The sequence below is a fragment of the Pteronotus mesoamericanus genome, unplaced genomic scaffold (genome assembly GCF_021234165.1).
Source record: "Pteronotus mesoamericanus isolate MK-2021 breed Mesoamerican mustached bat unplaced genomic scaffold, CSHL_Meso_final scaffold_507, whole genome shotgun sequence".
Lineage (NCBI taxonomy): Eukaryota > Metazoa > Chordata > Mammalia > Chiroptera > Mormoopidae > Pteronotus > Pteronotus mesoamericanus.
Window position 1 is genome coordinate 7,946,167 of NW_026555319.1, and position 26,658 is coordinate 7,972,824.

A 26,658-nucleotide genomic window follows, 5' to 3' on the forward strand; every position below is an offset into this window, starting at 1 on the left:
AAAACTCAGGATGACATGAACTGCACATATTTCCCAGGTTTTTATTTTTTTAAACTAGTTAACCCAATGCTTTACTTCATTTAGCTACCTGAGTGAGAATATGGTATATTATTAAAAAATATACAAAGGAGACTAACATAACAGTGATAGCCATTAAATCTGTAATACTAAAAATGGCAAATGAAGAAACTCCTAAAGAAAAGACTGCAGATTTCTGTTTCCCCTTATCTAGTCCCAGCCAAAGCATTTTTCCATTAGTGAGCAGTGGGAGACAACCTAGACTACTAAGGTTGTCTCCTACTTAATAAAATACTAAGAGTAACCTTTGATAAGTTCATTATAAATATATAACAAAATCCCACTAAATTGCAAAGCCTAATGAAAAACAACCTGAACTAGTGTAATAGGGCAAAAGAGAAGGAGGGAGGGGGGAAGGGGAAAAAATCAAGTCAAATTAGCAGAAGTTCTATATAAGTAAAAACCAAATTAATGGTACTTCATCATTCTGGGCATTTCGCCAAAAAGAGATAATCAATCATTAAGAAAATAGGGCGCTCTATTACCTTCTCAGGAAAAAAAAAAAAAAAGCATGACTGCATGATCTAAAATTGTAATAGTTGGAAGGCCTAAATATTCAAATATTGAAATTCTAAGAAATCATAAATGGAGAAAATACCGAAAGACGCCAATATGGCTGAATTTTTAAAAACACATATTAATACATTCATAATTATGTTTTAGAAACATATCTGTGTTAAAGTAATACAACCAACACCTGTTTGGAGAGTACATTATTAGAAGGGAGAGAACTTTAACTGACAGGACGGCAGACTGTACCCTTTTCTCAAATATATGCTGTCCCTCCCTCCTCCACTGCTATCAGGCCTGGCCATGTAACATTGGTTCCTCCCACTAATGGATATTACTTTCTCATCCATTTGACTTTGGTGGTAAAACATCTTGGCCAGTAAAATGTGCACAGAAATGACACACATCACTTTTGAAGAGAGGCTTCAATGGGCCATTATGTACTATACCACTGCCGTCTGCAAGGAGCCCGGCAAGGCTGTCAGGGCTGCTCTGTCAGCACAGCTCCTGCCTGCAGGAGAGACAGTGCTGCCGCAAAGGACTCACAATGGACAAGTTGCACGGGCAGGATATACCTCAGCTGTTGTAAGACAGTCAGATCTTTCAGGTCTTTTGTTTTTGAAGAGCAACTGAACCTAACCTGATTGGTGAAAGAGGCCACTGCAAAACTTCATGAAACACATGACATCTTAAAAGTAGGCCAGTGGCAACCAAAATAAAGAGAATGGGACTGACTACAGAAATATCTGGAAGGCTGAAGGAAAGGTTGGATATTCAATGTTGCAGGATGGGAACCACATGAAAGTAGAATTAGATGAATTACATATGACCCCCAAAGAAAAGAATTATGGTAAGAAATGAAAGTTACAGGGTGACAAATTTCTGCTCAGCCTAAGAAAGACTTTCTAACAATGAATGCTCTCCACAGATAAAAAGACCTCCTCCGGGAAGCTGTGCTCACATAACCAGAGTATTCAAGAAAAGAATACATGACCACATAAAAAGGATATTATAGAATGGGATTCCAGAATCACCTGGGTAAATAGCCTGATTTTTAATGCTGTGCCCAACTCTGAAAAGTGACATCAATACTCCTAGTAGCTGATATTAAGAGCAGTTAACCATTTACTGAACTCTGCGCTGAGCAAAACAATCGTTCACCATTTTATAGGTAAAGAATAGGGGCTCAGTGAGCTTGAGTCACTCTCCCAAATCATATAGTTACACAATTGGCAGAGCCATGACCCAAAATATCTCCTGTCTCTGAAGGCAGGGAAAAAATGGACTTCTATAAATGTATGCTCCTGTACAGATATAAAAAATTAAAGCCAGATATGTTAGCTTCTGTGTGAACCCTTGATGGAAAATGCTCCTGAATAAGCTGCCCGGGGGCGTGCGTGTGTGTGCGCGCGTGCGTGTGTGTGTGTGTGTGTGTGTGTGTGTGTGTGTGTTATGGCAGAAAATGCTGGTAGACGTACATACTATATAGCATATTCAAATACCTAAGATTTATAGGAGAAATGAGTAAATGAATGACAAAATATGTGAAGTCATATTACCCTAGAATCAAACTCTCCACAGTATTAATATAGTATTACCTCAGTACCAATCAATAGCAACAAGAAATGAAATTGTCTTATTCTGTGGGAAGTCCACAATGCTACCTTAATTTCTGTAGGGAAATTATTTTTTAATAAACCAATGCAGTGACTTATGGTTCTGTACACACTAACCACCACCACCTTTTGGAAGAAAAAGATTGATGTATATGACTCCTGCTCAACTATAAGTGAGAGTTTCTTAAGGTCATTCATGAAATTCCCTTTTAATTAAACAAATCTATATGCTTAAATAAAAAGCAGAAAAATAAATCACTTGTAGAAGCTTTTAACAGGCAAACCTAAAAAAAATGGTTCAGGAAGCACAAATGCCCTTCAAGTGATACATTCCTTGGTGATCTGTTTCAATAACCTCACTTCTGACTTTCTACACTAGAAACTCCAAACACCCACACTGGGAAACCACATGGATCTTATCTGATTGGAAGTGGAATGGCATAACAGAAAGTTGCTGGAAATAAGAGAGTAAACTGTATTTCAATAAACTGACACTGTAAACAGTTAAGTAAATTACAGCAAATGGTCTAAACTATGAGAAGAACAAAAGGGCAAGCCCAGATTAGCCAATCCACTTTCTATTGACAATGAATAGAGTGCTAAAAACCACCATTTAAAATGCTTCCCTGCCTGATGAGTACGGTAATTTTCATTCATAAAACACAATTACTTAAAGTTATTTTAAAACACAAAAGAATCAATTTTTTAAAAAACAAATCTCAATACATCCATTCTAAGAGCTAAACAGCTTGATTATTAATAATTTTCTAAAATAAGCATTATTTGTTTCAAAATAAACTCTTATAAAATGAAACCAAGGTATCCAAAATAGTAAATATATGGGGTAAAAGAATTAATAATTACTGAACGTTAACAATAGGCCAAATATTATGCAATGCACATCATATACATCATCTAATGAAATCTCAAGGTGCACAGTATCCTATACTTAATTTAAAGGGCATTAACTAAGACTGAGTGAGGTTAGGGCAACAGGCCCAAGTAACAGATCCTCAAATCAAACCAAGGTCTAACCCAAGGTTCTTTAGAACTATCCCAAGCTTTTATTGCAATACGTATTGCAAATGTCACAATTAACTTTCTTATAAAAGAATTCATTATGACCTGGACTTCAGTTTTTATCACCAATTCTGTATTCATGAGCACAGAATAAATGAATTATCTGCATTTCTCTTCTCTCCCAGTATTTGTTTTCTAATTTCTTCCCTCTCGCAAAAAAGGAACATGCTACCATTCAAAATACAAAAAACAAACAAACAAACAAAAAAAACCCTGAAAAGAATTCAACCACAAATTCATTAGTATTTTTCTAAAATTAAATTATAAAAAATAACAATGACCTACAATTTTTAAAAATACATACCTTGTCCCTTATACATTAAAAACTTAGGTAAAAAGGATTGTGTTTAAAGATACATTAATTACTTTATAGCTATAAGAGCTTGACCCTGAAATAAGATTATGAAAACAGTAAAACTTCCTTATTTTCCTGGACTTTGTATGTACTATGCCTGTATTTTGTCCTCCTTTGCAGTAGGAGAGAGAAATACCAAATACATGGAATATTTAAGACTATTCAACTCGTAAAATCAATGCTTCTAAAATATACTGCCCCTAGTAACAGACTGCCTCTTTGTCTACTCCAAATCACAGAGGGAGGAACTAAAGTTCAGAACGAAAAAACAGGTAAATTTTGTGGGAAAGGTCTTTCTGAGTGACTTCAATGATGACAACTTAATCAACTGTAGCTTAAGAATCCTAAGCAGTGATAGTATAGTGATATTACCCTAGATAATAGCTTAGATAAGAAACAATGACACTAGGATGTCCTTTGATCACCTAGAAGTACTATATATAAACTGGGGAAGAGAAGTGGAAAAGATTTTCCTATAGAACTAACCTGTTCTTTCTTATCTATTTCTTCCCTTAAAACACAGCCCAGAACCTGAACATACTGTTATGCCAGGAAGTAACAAGTGCTCAAACAATGATGAGGACAAGTCAAAACACGTAGGAGCCATCATGAAGGGGCCTCCCCTAGCCAAATGTGAAAGAATTCAAGCATCAAGATAAATAAGGGCAGTTAATTATAATATATTGAATAAAACAGAAATTCATTTTTCCAAATTTATACAGAGATAAAGATTAAGAGAGATAAAGACATAAACACATTCATACATGGGAGAAAATGGAAAGCTCTTCCTTTCAATAGAATGCCAACTAATAAAAGTAGAAGGAATAGTAGCATTCGAAAATTAATATTACAGCCATAATAGTCTAACTGATTTAGACATGGACCACGAGTAGAGGCTAAAACAAGTGAGGCAAAATTTGATAACAGGATAATTACACAATCTCTTAGGAAAAGGCCACAAAATACTTATTAACTTTACAGAGAGAATTAAGAAATATAGTTAACAAGCACTTATTAATTTACAGTGGAGAAGCCTGGCAAAATATCACCTCAAAGATGTGATCAACAACGTTTATATCATTAAAAACAAAATACTGAAATCATGGGCCATCTCCTATGATACACTGAGAAGGACACAATATCACTTCTATGGTATTCCTACTAAAAAGCATAACCTAAATCTAATCATAGGGAAACTATCTCAAATTAAGGGACTTCATATAAAACATATGGCTTGAACTCATTCAGAATGCCAATGTCAAAAAAAGAAAGAGAAAGGCTAAGGAACTCCTTCTAGATTCAAAAAGGCATATGAACTAAATATATATATGACCATGGACTGGATCTTAGGGAAGGGAGGTTAAGCTATAAAGAACATAACTGGGACAACAGATAACACTAAAACTGAACTACAGATTTGATAATGGCATTTTACCAACATATGCAAATGACACAACTGGTTCAGGGAATGAGTGTGTGCATTATATATACATGTGCGAGCATGCAGGCACACATACACACACTCCCAGGGAGGAAGGGCTTAGGACAAGCGATCACACTAACTAGAAAGCAAACTGGGCACACAAAAATTACTGGTGAATCTATGTAAAAGGATATATGAAGTTCCTTGTGCTATTTCTGAAACTTCCCTAACTTTGAAATTGTATCAATATAAAAAAAGAGATTTATAAAATTTTCTTTATAAAACTGTGCATGGAAGCATTTTGAGAACTACAGGAATCCTCTGAGTTATCTAGCATACTTAGGTTTCTCAAAACCACCTTGATGCTGTTTCTTCTCTTACCTTTCTAACAGATTGTGGATCGCTTTGAAGAGCAGCGTCCGACATTCATAGGAAAGGCCATTTTCCCAGAGTCCTTCTTCCACAACTGAAAAGAAAAAAGAAAAATGAACCAGTAAGTGGGCATCCAAATAAAAAACTCTAAACACATGTTTTCTAAAGTGAATGAGTAAATGTAAATAAATTATTTCACACTGAAACAGAGGAAGTCATAAAATACAAAATACTGAAGGGAATACGTGTTTAGATTTTGAAGTCTTTGAAATATAAGCATGGCATAGAATCCCTCTCCCATAAGTCTTTCCAACCTGCTTATTCCAAGTTTAAAGTCATTTGAAATTCTCCAATCAACCTGTCTACCTTATAGTGCCACAAAAACTAAGTCTGTTAAAGTTCTATTTAAAGGTATTTAAATAGAATTAATACCGAAGTTTCACACATATTTTCACAGGAAAAAATCAAAAGGAAAAATGTCCAATAATGTCAGAATTACACAAAACTTTTTAAATGTTTTGAAGGCAGTTATCTGGATAGGAATTAAGGACATGATTTTAGGGAGAAAGTCAGAAAATTAAATCTTAATATAACATCAATTTATTTTCTGGACTCATAATTTCATTAATGTTTGACACTTGGGAAAATACTGTACTTGCCTTTGAAATATATTTTAACACTGAGCCACAAGTAACTCTAACACCAAGAGAATCCAACAGACAAACAATGCCCCATGCATTCCTAACATTCTTTTCATATATAAAAAGACATAAAACGCCCTAAATATAGCTAATTTTCTTTTAAATTGTATTAGTTCAATTCAAGATAGCAAAAAATTGGAAGGATGGAAAAGACATTTGCAAAAGAAAATTTCCTCTCCCTTTTACTTGTTATCTTGACAAAAGCATTCACCAGAAAAAATTCTGACAGAATTAAAACACATGTTAAATCCACAATGCTTTTTTAATGCTCTTATCACACTAACTGACATCTCAAAATGTATCTCTTTATTCTCCAATCAGGTAAACTTTGAAGAAGTATGTTTACATTCATGGGTTTTATTTATAGGACTTTTTAAATGCTAAAACAAGATAAATATTTTTTGTCTTCATATGTCAGATAACTATTTTCCTGTCTATGTAGCTCATAATGATACACCAAATTTTCCCAAATCAATCTCTGGCAGAAACATTGTATTTTATTGATAACCACAGAAATGAAAGTAAAATAAAACAAACAAACACACAGTCCTGCTAACAACAGACTGTCTCTGTTCAAGACAAAACATCCAAAAGTTTTCTACAATTCTTTGAAGGTGTCGTGAATCTCTGTTCTCATACATTTATCTTTTGAGTAGACCTTTTCCTGGGTAAGAAAGACAGCTACCATTTCAAAAAAAGAAAACACCCCATATTACTTTGCTTTTCCTTCTTAATGTGTTTCACTGAATGTAAGACATGATCAATTTTAAGATATAGCATTATTTTATGTATCACTGGAGGTGGATGGGTAGGAAGAAGCTCCCTATTAAATTGTAACATGGTTTCTAACACTTAGAATTTTTAATTTCTAATTATTTAAAGAGCTCCTTTAGATTTACTGAGATATATTTTTCAATTATTATACAAACATAAAATGAATAATCTGTTCAAGGAGGTAGGTTAAAAATTCCTAACACTTTATCGACACTCAAAGTCCAACTCTGAGCCACTCTTCAACTCAGTAACTCTACATAGTAGTCTTTTGTGCCATAAAAAGTACTGGAGATGCAGCATTTGTGAAATGAACATCAGCTCTTCTTTCCAAGATCTTCTTCTAAGTTGGTAATGGCTATTCTGTACATTCTTTAAAAACCTTTTGTAATTAACATCTTCAAACACACTTTAAAATAGAATAACAAGTCTCAATAAACTCCTAAACCAAAATTATCAACATTGTGCCATCTGCTTCAACCACACTGCTTCCTCTTTCCTCCCTCCCTCCCTCCCTCCCTTCCTGTCTTTCTTAATACACTTTAAAGCAAATCCCACTTCTAAGTACTTCTGTAAACATCAAATCAGAATCTAAACAAGTTCGATCAATTGCTCTCAACTTATATCTCTTAAGTCTCTTTACAACAGCTCACCTCCTTTTTTTCAAACATGCCATTAACTTATCAAAGCAATCAGATTAATTGTCTTATAGGATACCCCACATTCACATCTAATTGCTTCCTTGTGACATCATTTTTGAATGTTGGTGATACTTTGACCTTATCAGAAGATATCAAAGAAAAGTTCTCAGGCAGCAACCAGAATTCTTTATTTCTCCTCAAATAGTCCACAAATACTTTAATGGAAATGTTAAAGAGGTATAGCTGTCCAGTCATGCAATATGGAATACTAAACAAGTTTGCTAATGAACATGCAAGGCCAACTACATCACTATTTTAAGATATCACTATGATTTCATCAACTAAATTTTTTTTGGGGGGGGGGGGGAATGTGAAAAAAAGCAATTACAAAAAAATGTACAACTAACATCATACCTAATGTTTAAAAAGAAACCTTATTATTTCCCTGCTAACATATCAAGAACAAGGCAAGGATGCCGTTCTCATCCCTCCTATTCCACTTACAGAGGACGTCTTAGCCAACACAATAAGGCAAGAAAAAAAATACCACACATACTGATTGGAATGGAAGAAATAAAACTGTCTCTATTCAGAAAGAAATGACTATCAGACCATCCTAAATAGTCAACAAAAGAAGCTACAGTTCTTTGGCCAACAGTTCTTGACTGTTATCCCTGAAGCACCAGGATAGAAATTAGGAACGCTCTCAAAAGCTCCTGAAGACTTTGAAAACCACTGTGATTTAAAAACTACTGTGAGTACTTTGTAGAACACATAAAATGTCTTTCATTTCAAAATGATAATTATAAAATAACTTTTATTTTTCAATATTGGTTTTCTATCCAGAAAAAGAATCTTGTTCATTTTCTGAGGCTTTATTCTATGTGCCAAGTTTTAAATCAAGAACACTACAACTAAATGGGGTGAATGCGGAGAGAACTTTTCACTACACTATGATACAGAGTAAATGACATGTGCCCTTCGCTTTAGCCACTTAGCATCGGACATCTTCCTGTCACTGCAGATTGCCTACTTCATGAATTCTGGTTGGAGTCTAAGATGGTTACCCCTAACAGGAGCTGAAAATACTGATTCTCTCTTTTCCACACCCTCTTGCCATGTGGACAAGGTTATATGTCCTAAACTTTGCAAGATGTTCCTGCACCACACCTCTGACTCTGGATCTAGAAACACAAAAGGGAGTGGAAGAAGAAAGATCTTTCCATTGGCATTACAAGCAGTAGCAGAGGTGCCACTACCTTAGCACTTAGTGGTGATAGCACTAGCTTCTCATCAAACCAATTATGCAGCAATGGCCCTTTAAGTGCCAAAGAGTTCTGTGAACATTCAATATTCTTTTAATCAACTCCTTTTCTTAGTTTGCAACTAAGAATTCTGACAAATACTGTTCATCCTAAACTCCATTATACAAATGAGAAAACTAAGGCTTAAAAATCTTAAACTTTCCCAAGGTCACATAACTAAGTTCAAGAATCTAGAGTCAAACATAGCTACTACACTCAGCAGCCAAAAGGATTAAATGTATTTTATATCTACTTTTAGAAACAGTAATTATTCTATTAATTAAACTCATCAAGGGAGTTTATTTTCATAGCTGCAGCGACTAGGATATTTCAGATATTCATAAACATGTGTTGAGTTGACCTGATAAACTCCTTATATCTAGGTTAAGAGGATTAGTGGCAAAGATGAGATTCAAATCCATGTTTTCTGACTCTAACACCCATGTTCTTTCCATGAAACCATACTTCTCCATATGGTTACTGTTAAGTTAACCCACTTCATCCCCCTCTTTTACTCTTAGTACTGGCCAGAAAGGCAATTTCCAACACTTAAGTTAAATTACCCTTTGAATCCACCATTTGCACTTTAAATTAATGTTTTCTAAATAGCTGCAAGTAACCTTTTCAAAAGTTAAACAAAATTAAAATTGCATCTGCAATCTATTTGTACAGCTCCATGGTAAAGTAAAAAAAAAATAATCAAGCTAATTTATATGAGACATCCTCTTCCAAAAGTAAAATTTAAACCAACACTTCATTTGCTTGAGATTGAGATACTGAGATTCTTCAGAAAGCATCCTTTGGCATGGGGTGGGAGAGAGCAGTTAGTCTACGTTAAGCTTCTATAAATGATGTAAGATGCACTTGCTACCTAATTCCCATCTCCCTTCCAAGGTGGACTGAGGAAAAAAAGCGACTGCAGAGCAGTTTATGAGGCCTGCAGGTGCTAGGGCCTGTTGTTACAAAACCTACAATCTCCCAAGGGTATACTGTCTCCATATTTTTTTAAAAAGCCTTTCTAATTCATTTGATCTTTCAAGTTGCAACTTAAATGCATATTAATTACTTCAGAATATAAAGCTGCAAGAAGACAATCTCTATAGACTATATTCATAAACCAATTTACATATAGCAAAAGATAATTTTCTAATATTTTGTCAACAGTATCAGAGCAGAAAGCACCAAGAGACCTAAAATGTATGAACCATAGAGGAGTGGCACGCATCAGCCAGCACAAAGAATTCCTAAATTAAAATGTTCTCCTGCTGTTGTGTGGTCTATGACAGCCACACTAAAACTGAAAAATAAAACTAAGTACCATCACAGCTGCCTATTTACAAAGAAAAACTATTTTGGGCACTAAAGTTATCTCACTTATACTGTAAAAGCTATAATCAGAATATTTTTAAATTGCTGTTATTCAACCTTTTTAAAAATAGTAATCCTCATAATCAAATACTTAAATTGCAAAAGAACTACATAAATTTTTTTTGCAGAATGTAGTGTTTTAGAAAGTTTAATTATCACTAATTATTGCTCAGTGCCCAAATTAGTTTTCAAAATCCTCACAAATTGTAGTACAAAACTATTAACTTCACAAAATACAGCTCTTCGCAGAATTAGTAAGTTTCTCTGAAAGAAAAACCATATAAGTTTCAGAGGGGAAAAAAGTCAATATGACAAAGTATCAAAGCAGTTTATACTTCAATGATTGTGTGTTTCCCGGCAGAGAACTTGGAAAGATATACCTTCCAACTGACAAATGAAACTGACACACTTCACTTGAAGGGGAAAAAATAAGAGGAGGGGGAAAGGAATAGAGTAGGGAGGAGCATAAAGATGGAAACCTTTAAGAAATTCAAGCTCATCCACTTAGAATTCAGGTCACCCTGCCTTATACAGTTTAAAAGTAGAAATACTTTCAAAGAATACATATTTCCTCTGAGCTATGATACATATTTCCTTTTAATGTATCATATTGCAGCAACAGCTGAAATGAAGGTCTAGACATCAAAAACACTTCTTACTCCCACCTACTGCTTTTTTACCTCAGGCATCAAAACTAATGAAACCTATTATCCAGAACATTGAGTTCAGTAACTGCACTGGCCATTGCAAATATTGGAGGGGGAGGGGCACTTTCAGGGACGACACTCCTTATTCAGCCATTAAAATTACTGAAAATCAAATTTTGCTCCAAACTCCAGAAGCACAAACAGATTAAAGCAAGGCACATGAAACAAGATTATTTCCCAGTTAGATTTCAATGACAAGCATAAAGATAGAGCAGCTCTGCCACCAATCGGCCCCACTGCCTTTGTTTTCACCTTTATCTGCACTACGTAAAGCAGGCTACTTTTTAAATACTGTTTTTAGTTATTAAATGTACTACCTAAGAATTGCACTACAAAGACATTATAAGAAAACATAATTTATTTCATGGGTTGCATCAAATGAAATTTAAAGATAAACATAAAGAGAATTTTTAAGTATCTGCTTTCTTAAAATTGACTTACAAAAAATTAAATAACAAAGTAGCATAATACTACATTAATTCTGAAATATAGCATTATACACATAAAAATCCAATTACGTACAACACTATTGATTGATCACAGTTGTGCCTACATAGATTGGCTTGTAAAATCTATATCTGAAGTCATTAATAACTAAATGGTTATTACTTCTATCAAATTCAACCCACTTAGAGCTCTGGCTTCCTTGAATAGCTTGTATCTGTGGCATATTTGGTATCACTTATCAAATCTATGTTGAAAATGGATTTTAACTTTCCCCATGTCAATTCATCAAATGAGAATTAGGAATAGAAGATGTGTATCAAAATGCTCCATTTGTTTTGACCTATTTGCAACTTTAAATGATTATGAACACTAATAATATTCATCAGACAGAAGCAGAGTTGTGATTCAAATCTTAACAGTATAATGTCTTCCTAAGGAGTCTGGCAGCATGAGTTCTCTGCCAGTTACAGGATAACCAGAATTTTAATGATGGTTTCCACACAGCATTGTAGCAGTTGAGAAATGACCCAAGTTAGCATTTCAATGGATCACAGAACTCCATGTAAAGCCACTAAACTTCAAATTGAAGGAAACCATAAAACTAAATTTCTACATAAATTGAACAAGGCCTTCAAAAGACATGCGCTACAGAAAACAGGTTACAGTGTTACTTTAATAGCTACATAGGGAAAAAGAAAACTTGTGCAATGACTGTCACTGACTTCAAAGAATGAAATTTGCCCCCACTTGCTACTCCACTTAAAGATTTTTAAATAATGATTACATTTTTACCCTTTAAAGCGACGAATATACTCTTAATTTTGTTATATAATAAGCATAAACAAATAAAGACCTAGAAGAAGAGCCATCAAAATTAACAGCTTCTTAGGTTGCTGGAACAATTGTTTTTCTTTACCCCTGTGTATTTTCCAGGTTTTCTTCCATGAACATGCATTTCCTTTACAAGCATATATCACACTTGAAATAGATCTTTTTAAAATAAGGCTATTATGTATTAAACAACTATATGCTTTAAAAAGCGACAGGCTCAGAAGTTACAGAAAAGGTCATTATCAGGACCGGAATCACAGGATAAAATTAAATTTACAGAAAGAAAACCAAATATATGATTGTTAGAACAGTTATACTTAAATCCACCAATACTACAAAATAAACATTTTATAAACTTCCTCTAACACAAAGACCTTCACCAGGCTGACTCAACTATTGATTTCAACACTGACACAAATGATCAGTAAAAGTTAAAAATATTTCCACCCACTCTTCAGACACAACCTGATTTGAAATATACACATATGCATGCACACATGTGTGCACACACATGGCCCTAGATTGCTACTGAAAGTCTGAGAGGGCAGGTCCCCAAATTGCCTTTTACACTAAAGCTCAAACAGTTGTCTGTTGTCTGTCACTGCTATTACAGTGAATAATCCTTGCAGCTGTAACTGTTTGAAATGCAGCTGTCTTGTTGGTATTCTCTCCCCAGCCCCACTCATCCAGCATTTCTGTTCTTGCTACAATAATCTTAAAGAGCATTTTACAGGAGGCTTAGCCCTAACTGAGGGCATTCTACTGCGTGACCGAGAGAACATGGAAACACGATTCATTAGACACGCCTGGAGTGATAACAATGGTGTTGCTTCTTGCTGCCTTTCATTTCGTACATCAGTCTGAGACTAATGCATTCTCATTACACAACAAGCGCATTTATAGACAGGAAAAAGCTGTAATCACCTTTGATTAAGAGACAGCATATTTTTCCTATATGAGCCGCCAGTCATACTGACATAGTAATTATTTTTTTAACTGCAGGTTAGAATAGCAAATGTAGCAAAAATAACATCAGAGAGAGAGAGACAGAGACAGAGACAGAGAGACAGAGAGAAATGACTACTATGAAGACTCTGTACACAAAGGTTTCTGTAAACCAGGCTCAGTGCCAAATCCTTGAGACCCAATGGTTACCTCGCCTGTATTTAAACTAGACAATCTATGGCAAATAGACTAGGTCCTTATTAAGCAATCCTATGTTATATATCCAATTCTTTGGAGATAAAAAATACAAAATGCTTTTGTCATTTTAACCGCTAATTTTTAATTTTTCTTTTCACTTCTTCTGCCATAGGACTACAAAATTCAACAGCAGCATTAATCTTTTTTCTTTTTTCATTATCTTACTTTTACTACAAAAAATGGAGTTGTCCTCTCCATTTTTTGTTATTTAGCTTCACTACAAAATAATTTGTTTCCCTTTATATAAAGTGCTCGGCCAAAACAGAACACCTGCTTTCTATTTCAAATAAAACTAATAAAAATGTAATTCTGATTAAAAACAGGAATGTAGCGTAATTATTTTATAACAATCTATCATTTAACCCAACTTCCATCAATCACTGGACATGGCAAAGGTTGGAGTTTGTAAATATAAAAGCCCTAACTTAAACTGCTAAAAACTGAGAGAAAAAAAGGCACCAACCACATTATACTGACAACATGTAGAGTCAATTTTCTAAGAGGATTCTGAAAAGTGAACCACTTCCCACACCCATACAGTTGCAGTCTTCTGTGGATTCATGCATACTTGTATGTGTTACTGGGTGGGTGTTTATGGTGAGTTTGGTAACTGACAGAAATATAAATATGTATTAGCCAGTAACTGAGAGATTATAGTTAAACCAAAATAATGGAAAGTATTTTTTCAAGGTTAGCCAACTCTGTATAACTAAACATTTTTTTAAATGGTCAGTCCCTCTTTAAAGTTTTCTATAACACTACTATATTTTACACTAAGAATATGTTACAAAACATTTGCACATGTGGAATTCTGTTACAAGACTACAGGACCAAATATAAGCAAATAACAGAAAAAGTTAAGTCTGGCTCACAAAACTCTGAGATGTAAAAGAGCATTTTTAAAAAATGGTTATGTAGCACAAACAAGTTTGCGTAAACAGAAAAACGCGTGGGCAGCGTTTTCTAGCTGCTGGGTATTAGAGTTTTCTGACCTGTGCTACCACACCAGGTTAGAATAGGAAACCTGCAGCCTATCTTTCATGTGTCTGTAAGTGAACCAGTGAGCTAAAACTTGCATTTAATTAAAAACAGCGTGTTCTGAAGAGAAGTCCGATGTGTGCCACACTATATTAGAAGTACACAAGTTTAAAATTTTTATCATTTGGAATAAAGTAGCAAGTCTTATTACAGAAGATAACATCTATACAATTTCTACTCTAAAAGTGTCCAGGTCTCCCTCTCTCTTCTTTAGTATATTTTACTGATTATGTTATCATCATGGTCCCACGTTTTCTCCTTTTGCCCTGCTTTGCCCAGTACCCCCTTCCCTCTAGCAATATCCCCTCCTTAGTTCATGTCCAATGGTCATGCATATAAGTTCTTTGGCTTCATCATTTCCTCTACTATTCTTAACATCCCCCTGATCCTACTATTTTGTTCCTGCCAATTTAATCCCCGCACCTTTTCCCCCATTCTCCCACTCCCCTCCCCCTCAGTTATAAACCTCCAAACAATCTCTATACCTATGATTCTGTTTCTGTTCTGGTTGTTTGCTTACTTTGTTTGTTTAGATTCAGTTGTTGATAGCTGTGAATTTGTTGCCTTTTTAATGTTCACAGTTTTGATTTTCTTTTTTCTTAAATCCCTTTAACATTTTATGTAATAATGGCTTGGTGATGTTGAACTCCTTTAGCTTTAGCTTGTCTGTGAAGCACTTTATCTGCCCTTCCATTCTAAATAATAGCTTTACTAGATAGAGCAATCTTGGTTGTAGGTCCTTGCTTTTCATCACTTTTACTTTTTGCCAGTCCCTTTTTGCCTGAAAAGTTTCTTTTGAGAAATCAGCTGACAGCCTATGGGTACCCCTTTGTATGTGTAACTCTGCTTTTCTCTTGCTGCTCTTAAGATTCTCTTCATCTTTTACCTTTGGCATTTTAATTATGTGTCTTGGTGTGGTCCTCTTAGAGTCCAATTTGTTTGAGACTCTCTCTGTTTCCTGGACTTGTATGTCTATTTCCTTCACCAAATTAGGGAAGTTTTCTTTCATTATTTTTTCAAATCAGTTATGAATTTCTTGCTCTTTCTCTTCTCCTTCTGGCATCCCGACTATTCAGATGTTGGCACATTTGGAAATGCCCCAGAGTCATCTTATACTATCCTCATTTTATTTTTAAATTCTTGTTTCTTCTTTCTGTTCTGGTTTCATGTTTATTTCTTCCTTTTATGTTGTTTATGTTGTTGCCATACTAAAGGAGTTCTCTGAGCATCCTGATCACCAGTGTTTTGAACTCTGTATCTGATAGGTTGGCTATCTCTGTTTCGTTTAGTTCTTTTTCTGGGGTTTTGTTCTGGTTTGTTTTTTTCTTATTTGAGCCTTATTTCTTTGTCTCGTCAATTTGGCAACCTCCCTGTGTTTGTTTCTGTGAGTTAGGGAGAGGTGCTTTGACTCCCTGTAAAAGGCACCTGTAAATTGTGTGGGGTGGAGCCTTACATACTCACCAGGGTGGGGCAACCCACTTCACACTGCTTATGGCTCTCTGTGGGGAGTGGGAGGAGGGCTCGCGGAGGGGGCGGTGCTGCTGCCTGACTTCTGGGGGTTTGCCTGGCACTCACCCATGTCCAGTCACTTTACCCACTCCTTGTATGTGACTGGCACCCTTCCAGCTGTTTCCCTAGTGTTGAATCCCAGAGTGGGTTGGTGTGTGTACACTTTAAGATCATGCGGACCTTTATGCAAAGCTTTCTGAAAATCCAGCAGTTTCTTCTGCCATCCCAACCCCCACATTAGATTTTACAGCCAGATGTTACGGGGAGTTATCTTTCTTGCACTAGAATCCTGGGCTGTGCAACCTGGCCTGGGATGGGGATCACTCATTCCCAAGGTATCCCTCCTGATTTTTATCAACCACACGTGAATATGGGACTGCCTGAGTCCGTTCCAAGGCCATGCCACCTCTCTGCATCAGACCGCGTCTCCTGGCCCTTCTGGCCCACTTTCGCGTCTCTGCCCCCCAACCCCTCTGGATGAATGCAGCTTCTTTAAATCCTTGGTTGTTGGGCTTCTATACAGTTCAATTTTCTGACAGTTCTGGGTGTCATTTGCTTTGAAATTTAGTTGTAATTCTTTTTGTGGTTGCACAAGGAGGCAAGGTATGTCTACCTATACCTACATCCTCTTTTTTTTTTTTTTGGTTTTTGTACTGTATAAAAAGCATAACTTTTCCCAAACTAATTAAAAATTACTTCTCTAAGCTTTCCCTGCCATCGCTGTTTGGAAAATATAAAACCATCAACAATATAAAACATGTCATCACACAAAAAAATTACTTTAAAAATGTAGTTTAAATGAGTATCTTATTAATCAGAACATTTTACTTCAATAAATGACTATTTGGTTCACACATAGGTTTCTTTTATATTAATCTGGTTCTTAGAAGAATCACAAATGTATTATTCTTCACTTTTAAAAGCCGGAACATATAATTCTCCCCTCGAGTCTCCAAAATTAGTTTTTTAATTCAAAACAACCTATTGGAAAGCTATAAATGGTCCTCAAACTTTAAATTGAAACATTTCCAGGAAAATATTGTCTTTATCCAAAACTTTTAACACACTAAAGCAGTTTCCAACTCATAAGCAAAAAATTAATAAATGACCTAAATATTCTAGCACTGCCAACATTTTCACTTCATATAGGTGTTTCGACACTACTAGATTCCTTTGCATTAACACAATTCAATTTTGAAAACTCCACGTACTTTGGGAAATAAAAATCAGTTATTACACATTGGTGTGAAATCAGTTCAATCCCATTGTCTTCCTAACTTGGCCAGAATGGCATTTTGATTGGAGGGTGCAGTGAGCCAGTAATTTGAGATAGGACACAATGTGGGGTAGGGAAGGGCCACATAGGTTTACTAGCGCACGGGGGCAGTGGTCTCTCCTTGTGGTCCTGGGAGTACTGTGCCCTGTGGATGAGCCCCAGCAAGTCTGGCCCTTTCCATCTCCACATCTTAATGAGTATCGCTGCGGTTTTCTCCGATTATCCTTTTATCCATTATAAATAATGGGGTTTTACAGAAAGTTCATTTGAAAACATAAATAAGTCAAAGAGTTTGCAAAGAACAGAACTTGCAAACCACCAGAAAAGGAAAAGGAATAAACGGGACCAGAAACACTTCCCTGGTTCTGCTGTTTCTTTAGTAGCTATCTCGCCTTCCTTTGAAATTCTTTCCAGCTCTTAAATTGCGTGATTCTAATGAAGTTCCTTAGAATGTGGGACGCTTTCCCAGTTAGATGGTAAGGATTTCAAAAATTTAGAGGCAAGTCTAGCCAATCCACTCATTCTCATCACAAAACCTAGAACACAAACCAATACTCAAGTTAAGCACTGTATGTTAAATCAGCTTTTTATAGGCTGCCCTTAGAATTTATCCACCAGTTAGAATAGGTTTTTCATGAGGGGAAAAAAAATATATTTTCCAAATAATTAACTCATAAATGGTCTTTTAGAACACGATGGTATTAATATTGACTTGCTTTGTCAACAGGTATTGTTGGCCCCTGTTGATTCTCCTTTCCACAGTTTAATAACTAGCTATTATAAAATATAACAATTAAAAGTTACTTTAATTAGCATTCACCACTTAAAGAAAAAGAAGAGAATTTTGTTAGTGAAGCAGTACTCCAGAAGCTTCTACGGTGCCTGTTTATTCCTTCAAGGCTATCCACTTGATTGCTAATGAACAATAATTTATTATTTCGTATGCAATTCTCCATATTGATAGCTCACAATTTTAAAGCTTGTTTTCAACTATACTTCAAAAACAAAAAATACATATGAAATAATGAAAGGTTAAAAGTTCAACTGTATATATACTATGAACACAACTTTTAAGATTCACATCCAACTGTGAATTATAATGAAATAAACAGAATTTATAAATGCTATAACTTTAACCAAACCTTTTAAACTACATTTTAAATATAAGTACCTTTATATAGTCCTTAAAATAACATTCAATGCCCTAATTAAAATACGCATATATTCAAAGGGAGTATTACCCCAAATATGACTTAACAATTCAAATATTTATCAAGTGATAAAGAAAATAGCCTAAAAAAAGAAATGCAGCCCTGGCTGGTGTAGCTCAGTGGACTGAGTGCGAGCCTGTGAACAGAAAGGTTGCCAGTTCGATTCCCAGTCAGAGCACAGGCTTGGGTTGCAGGCCAGATCCCCAGCTGGGTGTTTGGCAGAGGCAATCAATTGATACATCTTTCACACACTGACGTTTCTCTCCCTTTCTCCCTTCCTCACTTTCTCTCTAAAAATAAATAAATAAAATCTTTAGAAAAAAAGACAAGAAATGTGGTAAACATTAAACAGATGCTGTTTGGACAGAAGATACACTAACACTCTATAAAGTACAGATACTATTAAGTTTCTTTTACAACCCTGCTTTATCAAGAAGCAAAAGCTTTGTAACTGCTCTTACTGCTTTCACGCAAGTCCATTCTCCATGAGAGAGCCATCACTCCACAGCATGCTTCTGCTTCTAATAGCTTCAATAGCTTCCAATATAGCTTCATATGGCATTAGTAATTTAAACTCCTCACCTTGGCCTACAATGTCCATCTGATCTCATCTCAAGCAATCGCTTCCATTTCCCACTGATTTACCAGTTTCAATGGCACAGGCCGTGTTTCTGTTTCTCCAACAAAGTGAGCTCAAGTGTTTTGCCCTTATTTCCCTTTGGCTGGGCTGGCTTATCCCCAGGTCTCAACTCAAATGTCATCTCCTCCCAGCAGCTTTGCCCAACTAAAGTAGCTCATCCCCAGTCGCTCATTTTCTTATCAATTGCTTTGTGGCAAATAACCACATGAAATTATTCATTTATTTGTTTATTACACCTGTCTTTTCACTCAGAGAAGAGTGTCACCTCCAGATACACAAGGATACTGTCAATACTTGTATGCTTACTATACTGCACAAAACCGTCCAAAAGAAAAGGAGTCAAAGTGGAGCACAGGCAGCCTACCACCCAAAGATATGTTAATGTTAAGCTTTGCAGGCAGGAGAATTATATATGTCATGGCAGCATGGTATACTATGTGTCTAAGAATTCTGACACTATGTATAACAGCAAAATAGACACTTCCATAAAAGATGTAGCTTTTTTCCTACTGATAAGTTAAGGAAAGCTGTACACATTCTCAGAGTTGTGATTTTATATTGTTTCCAAGGAAACCAAACAGGGTCATAATTAAAGCACAGAAACATTTCTATAGAAACAAGTATAAAGATATAATGAAAATAAGATCTTATTTGAACCTGGGATAATTAGCAAGATTAGAATGACTAATGAGAAAAATTCTTGAGGGGAAAATCAAGAAAACTATACTAAATTAAAAGGCTTTATAATAATGACAATAAACTATCACAATGTAAAGCAGTTACTGTCATGAAGTAAGCCTCCTATGCGTTTTGTGTGTTAAAATCAGACAATTCTGAATTTTAAAACTTCGATCCCAATGAACAACATTTTAAAGTAGAACTAACTCTTTGTCTTACCTAGGCTGATTCTAGTTATCATTCTATAGGCTATTGTTGTTGTTGCTATTATTCTTATCATCATCATCATCATCATCGACAAGGCTTTCTCATTTCTTTAAATTCACAATGTCCTCTAATTTCTAATGGCTGTCACTCCTGTGCATCAAGTTTGGAGTAACAAAATAAGTTACATAATTATGAAGTAACATTAAGTTGTTATATTCACATTTTACATTGATATACTGAATAGAAACAAATACAAGATACAATAAATGTGGTATCTGTCCCACTCTATTAGGTACAGTTAGCCAAAAGTTCCTACGTAGTTATCTAAAGCCACATCTACAAATGGGCCCAGGGAACCCTTTTATTTTTCTTTGGGGATTGACAGGGGCAGAGGAAAACATGAGAAAAAAAATTTGTAGAAAAATATTATAGAATCATTTCTATGTAAGTTTTAGCAATTTTTTATGATTTTCTTTCTGGGACATTAGCTTCACTATTATTATTCTCAATTATCTCTGGCCTATTCATGGACACCCACTTTTTGTGACTCAAAAAATTTTAAAAATAAACATATTTTTAATAAAGTATAACTTAGATATGAGGATCAGTGATAATTCTTAACTTGAGAGGCAATATTTAAAAGATGTATTCTATCTATTTGATAATAACCCAAATATTATGTATACACTGCATGAGATTACTAAAAATCCCATTTTCATCAGCAATGCTTAAAAATGAAGGTAGAGAAGAAAAACAAACAATGGCTTTATTAAGCTGACTAAGCAACTATTCACTCTTCATATTCATTTTGTATCCTTCAGTCTAGAAAAAGCAAGGCCCCTTCTAACTTTCAATTAGTCATACACTATCCTGTTTAATTTTTCTCTAACCATTTCGCTCTTTTAAAGGTGAACTTAAGTTAAAGACATATAATAAACAGACAGTCATTTAGAAGTGGATTTTTGCCTCCCCAAACCAGACAGTATGCCTTGCCAACAGAGAAACTCTGTATAAATAAGACTATTCACAAGATAGGAAGCATCAGCTCTTGCCCATTTACCTCCCGGGCAGTTGCCAAAACTTCAAAGCACCACTGAGCACAGCATCAATGCTTTTGTCTACAAGATCTCAGAGACTATGAGTGATCTTGGTATCATTATATCTATGACTTCCCAGGAAACAAATGGGTTTCTTATAGTCACAAGCAACAGTCTAAGCATTTCTTATAAACTATGAAAATCAGAGCCTCCTCCTTTAAAGGTGAACACTCTGTATGAGTTTAAGAAAAAAACTAAAAACTTGTTGCCACATTGAAATAACATAAAAATGTTTTATACTTTCTTTACTATAATTCAGGTTAAGAACAACTATTTTAAAAATAAAACTCCCCAGATTGTGTGGTTTCAATTTTCCACTGCTCATTTCTATGACAATCTGACCAAGAATTTCCCTGGGGAGGAGGGGAAATGATATTCTGAAACCTCGTTCTCAGAAAAATAAGTATCTTTGATAACATGTCCAGTTTTTCTGAAAATATTAATGAAAAGGTAATGATAGCATAAACTGAAAGCCAGTTTTAGAAATGAGCAAGTCAATCTCATCAAAAGGCCAGAAAGGACTTTCTGGAAAGAATGATAAGCATCTTGGAATCTCACTACTCCTTACTCCTCTCTCACACTGAGCTCCAATCTGCAGCCGTTTCCCTCGGAGCCAATGCACTTGATGGGTGTGATAACAGATGGATCATTGTATCTGCCAACTTCCTGTGATGTACTGTATGGGGACTGATAATTTAGTAACTACAGAAGTCCTACAACAGACAGTGCAAGCAATCCTGGCATTCAGTAAGTAGCTGCTTACAGTCCTTTGACAGTCTATAGGTGTTGAATATGTGGATTATTGTACAAAGTAAGCTCTTTGCAAGTATCTATGCCACTGTAAAAAAAAAAAAAAAAAAAGAACTGTAAAACTGGGCAAGCTAGGAACTGAATAGAAAAACAGTAAAGAACGTGCATCTTATGTTTAAAGTGGCATTTTTCACTTAAAACACATGAAAAATATATACTGCTCAAAGGTCTTATTAGAGTTTCATGACCAGATTAACCAGAAATATCCGGGTACACAGAAAAAGTATCAATTGTGGGCTTGGTTTTCAGATTTCACCACTTGGGTAACATTAGCATTTTGGGTGAAATAACTCTGTTGCAGGGGCTGACTTGCGCATTACAGGATGCTCAGCAGTGTCTCTGGCCGACCCATGAGATGCCAGTGGCACCCTGCCCCAAGCACTGACAGTCAAAAATGTTTCCAAACATTGCCAAATGCCCCCTAGGGGACAAAATCTGCCCCTTACTTTCCACTCCCCTCTACATACACACCCAGTTGAGGGCCACTGGAAAAGATAATCTAGAATTGCTACTCCTTCAATTCTAATGTTTATTTTGGAGGGGACTGAGAGGGTATAAGTAAAGGGAGTGATTATTTATGGAAATTATTCACTAAATAATCAAACATCTACAGAGTGTGGACCAGTTATGCACATATCATTAGAAAGAGGAAAGGCCATCTGAAGATCCAGAATTTGAAAGGCAACTCCCATTAACATAAGAAGTATACCAATTCTCTCTGCAAAACAGAAAAAAAAAAAATCACAGCTCTGCTACAATACAGTATACAAATGATACTGATGATACTTCACAAATCTTAAGCAAATAAACCGCATTAGGCTGGGCACTCATTTACAGAATTCTCAACTTTAAAAGATGCTTAAAAATGAAACTTTCTAGGTGTTAAGTTCCAGTATTTAAAAAAAAATCTTCATATTTATGCATTTACATATGTGTGTGTGTGTGCGTGTGTGCATGTATATACACTCAAAATTCCAACGTGATCACACTTTAGAAGTATTAGCACCAAATTAAGTATTGCCATGTTATTTTACTTGCATATCTCTGGAACCTGCCAAATTTACTCAAGTTATCGGGAAGAGGATTAGTCTGTCATTTTTGCAGCAACTCTAATGTAATGGTATTCTCTTAGTCTAAAGCACAAAATCTCTTTTAAAATATTGTTTTAGCATACTACACAATACTAATGCTTGGAGTAAATGTCTCATAATCAAATTAAGTGTGCTATTTGTACATGGAAATGTAGTTCTCTTTCTGCTCATTTCCTTCTGCCTGCTCGTTCTACAAGTTCACTACTTGCCAATCATGAGCTACAAGGTGGAAGAGAACGGGAAGGGGAACTAACTAGGAGAAATGAATTCCATGTTACTTGCCGCACAGTACCTATTCTTCGATTAGGAAAATCAGAACTAGAAAGTCTTGAAAACCATCAGTAAATCTGGTTTACTAATGATGATACAGGCATAAAAATCAACGAATCCTTGGTACTTTGACAGAAGGACCATAGTGAAGGGGCAAAATTTCCAAATAGCAAGAGGCCATTATCACAACTGAACAAAACCAGAACTTCTGGCAGGCTGTACAGTTTTTCTTCTTCCCACACTTCTCTCTCTTTTTTACTATATGAGCAGCCTTTGTTTTCAAATTCACAAAGTGCATACATGAAACATAGCACTTTACCCTGCGACACTCACCTAACCCGTCAACTCAGCCTAGATGAAGAGAATCCAGAACTAAGCCTCCCCCTCTCCTCCTGCCTGCAGGGCTCCTAAAACAAAGGCTCAATCTAAGTAAGAGTAGAAATGGGAGCTCGTAACAATCTGGGACTGTCTATGTGTGGAGAAGAGCTAGAGCCCTGGTATGTCTGTAGCTCAAGCTAATACTACAACTTGTGCTCTGCTCAAGAAAGCAGCCTTAGCAGGCCGGCTCCAGGACTGTGGTGAGTAACTTGAGACCTCTGGACATAGACAGACAAGCCCTCAAGGTTATAGCTCCCTCAGGCTGACACAGCCCGTTTCCCAAAGATGGCTGCTGTAACATACCGCAGCTTCCATGATCTTTCTATACTGTGATATCACTCTTCCTCTCAAGTGGTAGGGTCTGTGTCTCCTCCCCTGAATCTAGGTGGCTCTCTGGAACTGCCTCAACAAACAATGTGGTCAGCGTGACACTATTCCAGACTTCAGGTCCAAAGCTTCGGATACTGACAGTCTCCACATCTTGCCTCTTGGAAGGCTCGTTTTTGGAATCCAAAAACTGAGCTGGAGAGGCCCCATCATCATATGGTTATTCCGGCCAACTGTCTCAGCTGAGGTCCCAGCCAACAGCCAGCATCAACCACCAGCCATGTGAGTAAAAACAACTCCAGAGGATATCTGGCCCTAGCCGTAAGAGTCGCTCCCCAGTTTTGGATTCATTCCAGAGGAGCCCTCAGACATCCTGGAGCACAAACCGGTAGTCCCTCCTTGGTGCTCTGTCTGCGGTTCTAACCCGGGGTCCACGGGCATGAAAAACATCGCTGTTTTTGCCACTGCATAATTCATCTAGCACAACCACTGTCCCAGGCAGAGGAGATCTGGTGCCTCGTTCACATAAACAAAAACATTGTATTACTTCACACTAGTTCTGCTGTAATACAATTATGAATGATTTATCATTAGGTGATAAATCATTAAGGTAGAAGTGTTATATTAACAGTAAAAAAGACTGAATTTTAAAGTTACATGATTTTATTACTAAGCACAACATAAACAAAGATCTAGAGATTCAGTGAAACAAAATATTTAGTTTATAATTAACATTAAATATCAATATAGGAAATTCTATGAGAAATAGTATGACATAATCGAAAAGGCACTAGGATGGTCTCAGCTCTCACACAAACTGGATATGTGGCTTTAATTCACGTATTTATTCATTCTATATTTACTGTCTATGATGAGCTAGGCAATATTCTAGGGCTAAAAATCTAGCAGTGAAGGGAATAGGTGCTTATGTTCATAAAAATTTCATTTTAACAGAGGGGACAGATAAAAAATTTTATTTTATAAAATTATTCCAATCCATGTTAAATGCCATTAAGACAATAAAACTATTGCTATAAAGGGCAATGGAAGGACCATGATGTTACTTTATAAAACATGATATGGCAGTTTTAAAACATGACCCTAAATTTTATGACATTCCTTCCATTGAGAGGTAGGGTCTGTATCTGTTCTCCCTGAAGCTAGGATTAATTTGTGATTGCTTCAACCAACGAGTGGGATGAAAGTGAAGTCAAACAATCTCTAAGGTTAGGTTAAAAAAGTCATGCAGCTTCCACCTAGTTCACTGGAACACCTTCTCTAAAACCCTTCATGTATTGAGTCTGACTACTCTGAGGCCACTACGCCGAAGGGAGGTCCGAGCAAGTGAAAAGGCTCTTTACATTGACACCATTCATCAGTCCCAGCTGAGCCCAGCCTTCAGGACATCCCAACCCTGAATTCAGACAGATGAGAGAATCAGCCTCCAGATGATTCTAGCACTCAGCCTTTCAATTAATTGTTCCAGTTCCCCCAGCTAAGGCTTCAGAAATCATGGTGCAGAGACAAACCATATCTGTGAGTATAATAAAATGGTTGTCATTTACACCAAATTTGGGGTGATTTGTTACACAGCAATAGATACTTGGAGTAAGTGACAACAGGAAGACCACTACAAGGAGTAGCATTTGTTCTGAGATTTAATGCTATCAAACAGCCAGACTCAGGAGGATGCGAGAGAAAAGCTGTCCAAAAAGGGAGAACAAGAAGGAACGAGGAGGTATGACCTAAGTCAAGTCAATCAGATGGCTGAAGCTAGATGATGGGGAATTTTGTATGCCTCGATGAGTTACTTAGAAATTATTTTTACTGTACAAGGAAGCCACTGTAATGCTTTAAGCAGGTCAGTTTTCAAAGTTTTGGCTGCTGTGTGTTTCTTGATGTTAAATGAGGAAACAACTAAATGCTATGGTCATTTAGATCGACCATGCAAAGACTCGGTGTTTCTCAAATTGGGTCTCTAGAAAATCCTGCAGCTCTCTACAACACATCTATCCTGTATTTAAAAAAAAAAAAAACACAACAGTAATCTTCCAAAATTAGAGCTTATTTGGATTCATCAAAATGACCCCATAACTGAAAACCACTGCAAATTTCCATGTGCATGCAATGACGTGTATATTTCCCCTATAGGTTTAGTATACCTATGATAACTTCACACCAAATGAAGCTACTATAAGCTGTGCGAAGGGAAGTTTAAACAGAAGAAAATGGTAGAAGAACCTAGTCATAACACCATCCACAGCAGAACAGGCAAGCCAAAATTAAATGGAGCTGTTTCAAAGCAGACGGGGCCAAATTCTTGCTATGAGCCCAAAGTTAGATTCAAGTAAATATCAGGTAACATAAAATACTATGGTATAAATCTGTTTTTATTGCTTATATAGTTTTGATTATTATATTTAAGCTACAAAATTGTTTCAGTTTTATAATTATTTATGCTATAAGAATAAGAACATTGATTCCAAATTAGTAGTATCCAAGTTTCTAAAATGTTTATGTAATAAAATGCTTTCATTAACAACAGTGAATAAAAATTGGTGACTTTCACATCATACAATATTAACATGCTATATGTAAGTTTTCATAAACATTTTATTTTCCTGAGTAAAATAAGATCCCCCTTAAGATAAAATAAGGTCACCCTTAAGATCCCAACTGACCTATGTCAATTATTTTAAATTAACATAAACAGATGATA

General features: G+C 35.8%; 1 protein-coding gene across 3 annotated transcripts in view; it reads right to left on the reverse strand.

Annotated features, from left to right (window-relative positions):
- The window catches only part of MED13L (mediator complex subunit 13L), a 253,538-nt gene that overhangs the window by 118,969 nt on the left and 107,911 nt on the right, over window positions 1–26,658 (reverse strand). For all 3 annotated transcript variants that reach the window (XM_054594117.1, XM_054594116.1, XM_054594118.1), the window contains one exon: window positions 5,444–5,528. In XM_054594117.1, the coding sequence (XP_054450092.1) occupies window positions 5,444–5,528 (85 nt within the window). The remainder of the gene's footprint in view (window positions 1–5,443; window positions 5,529–26,658) is intronic.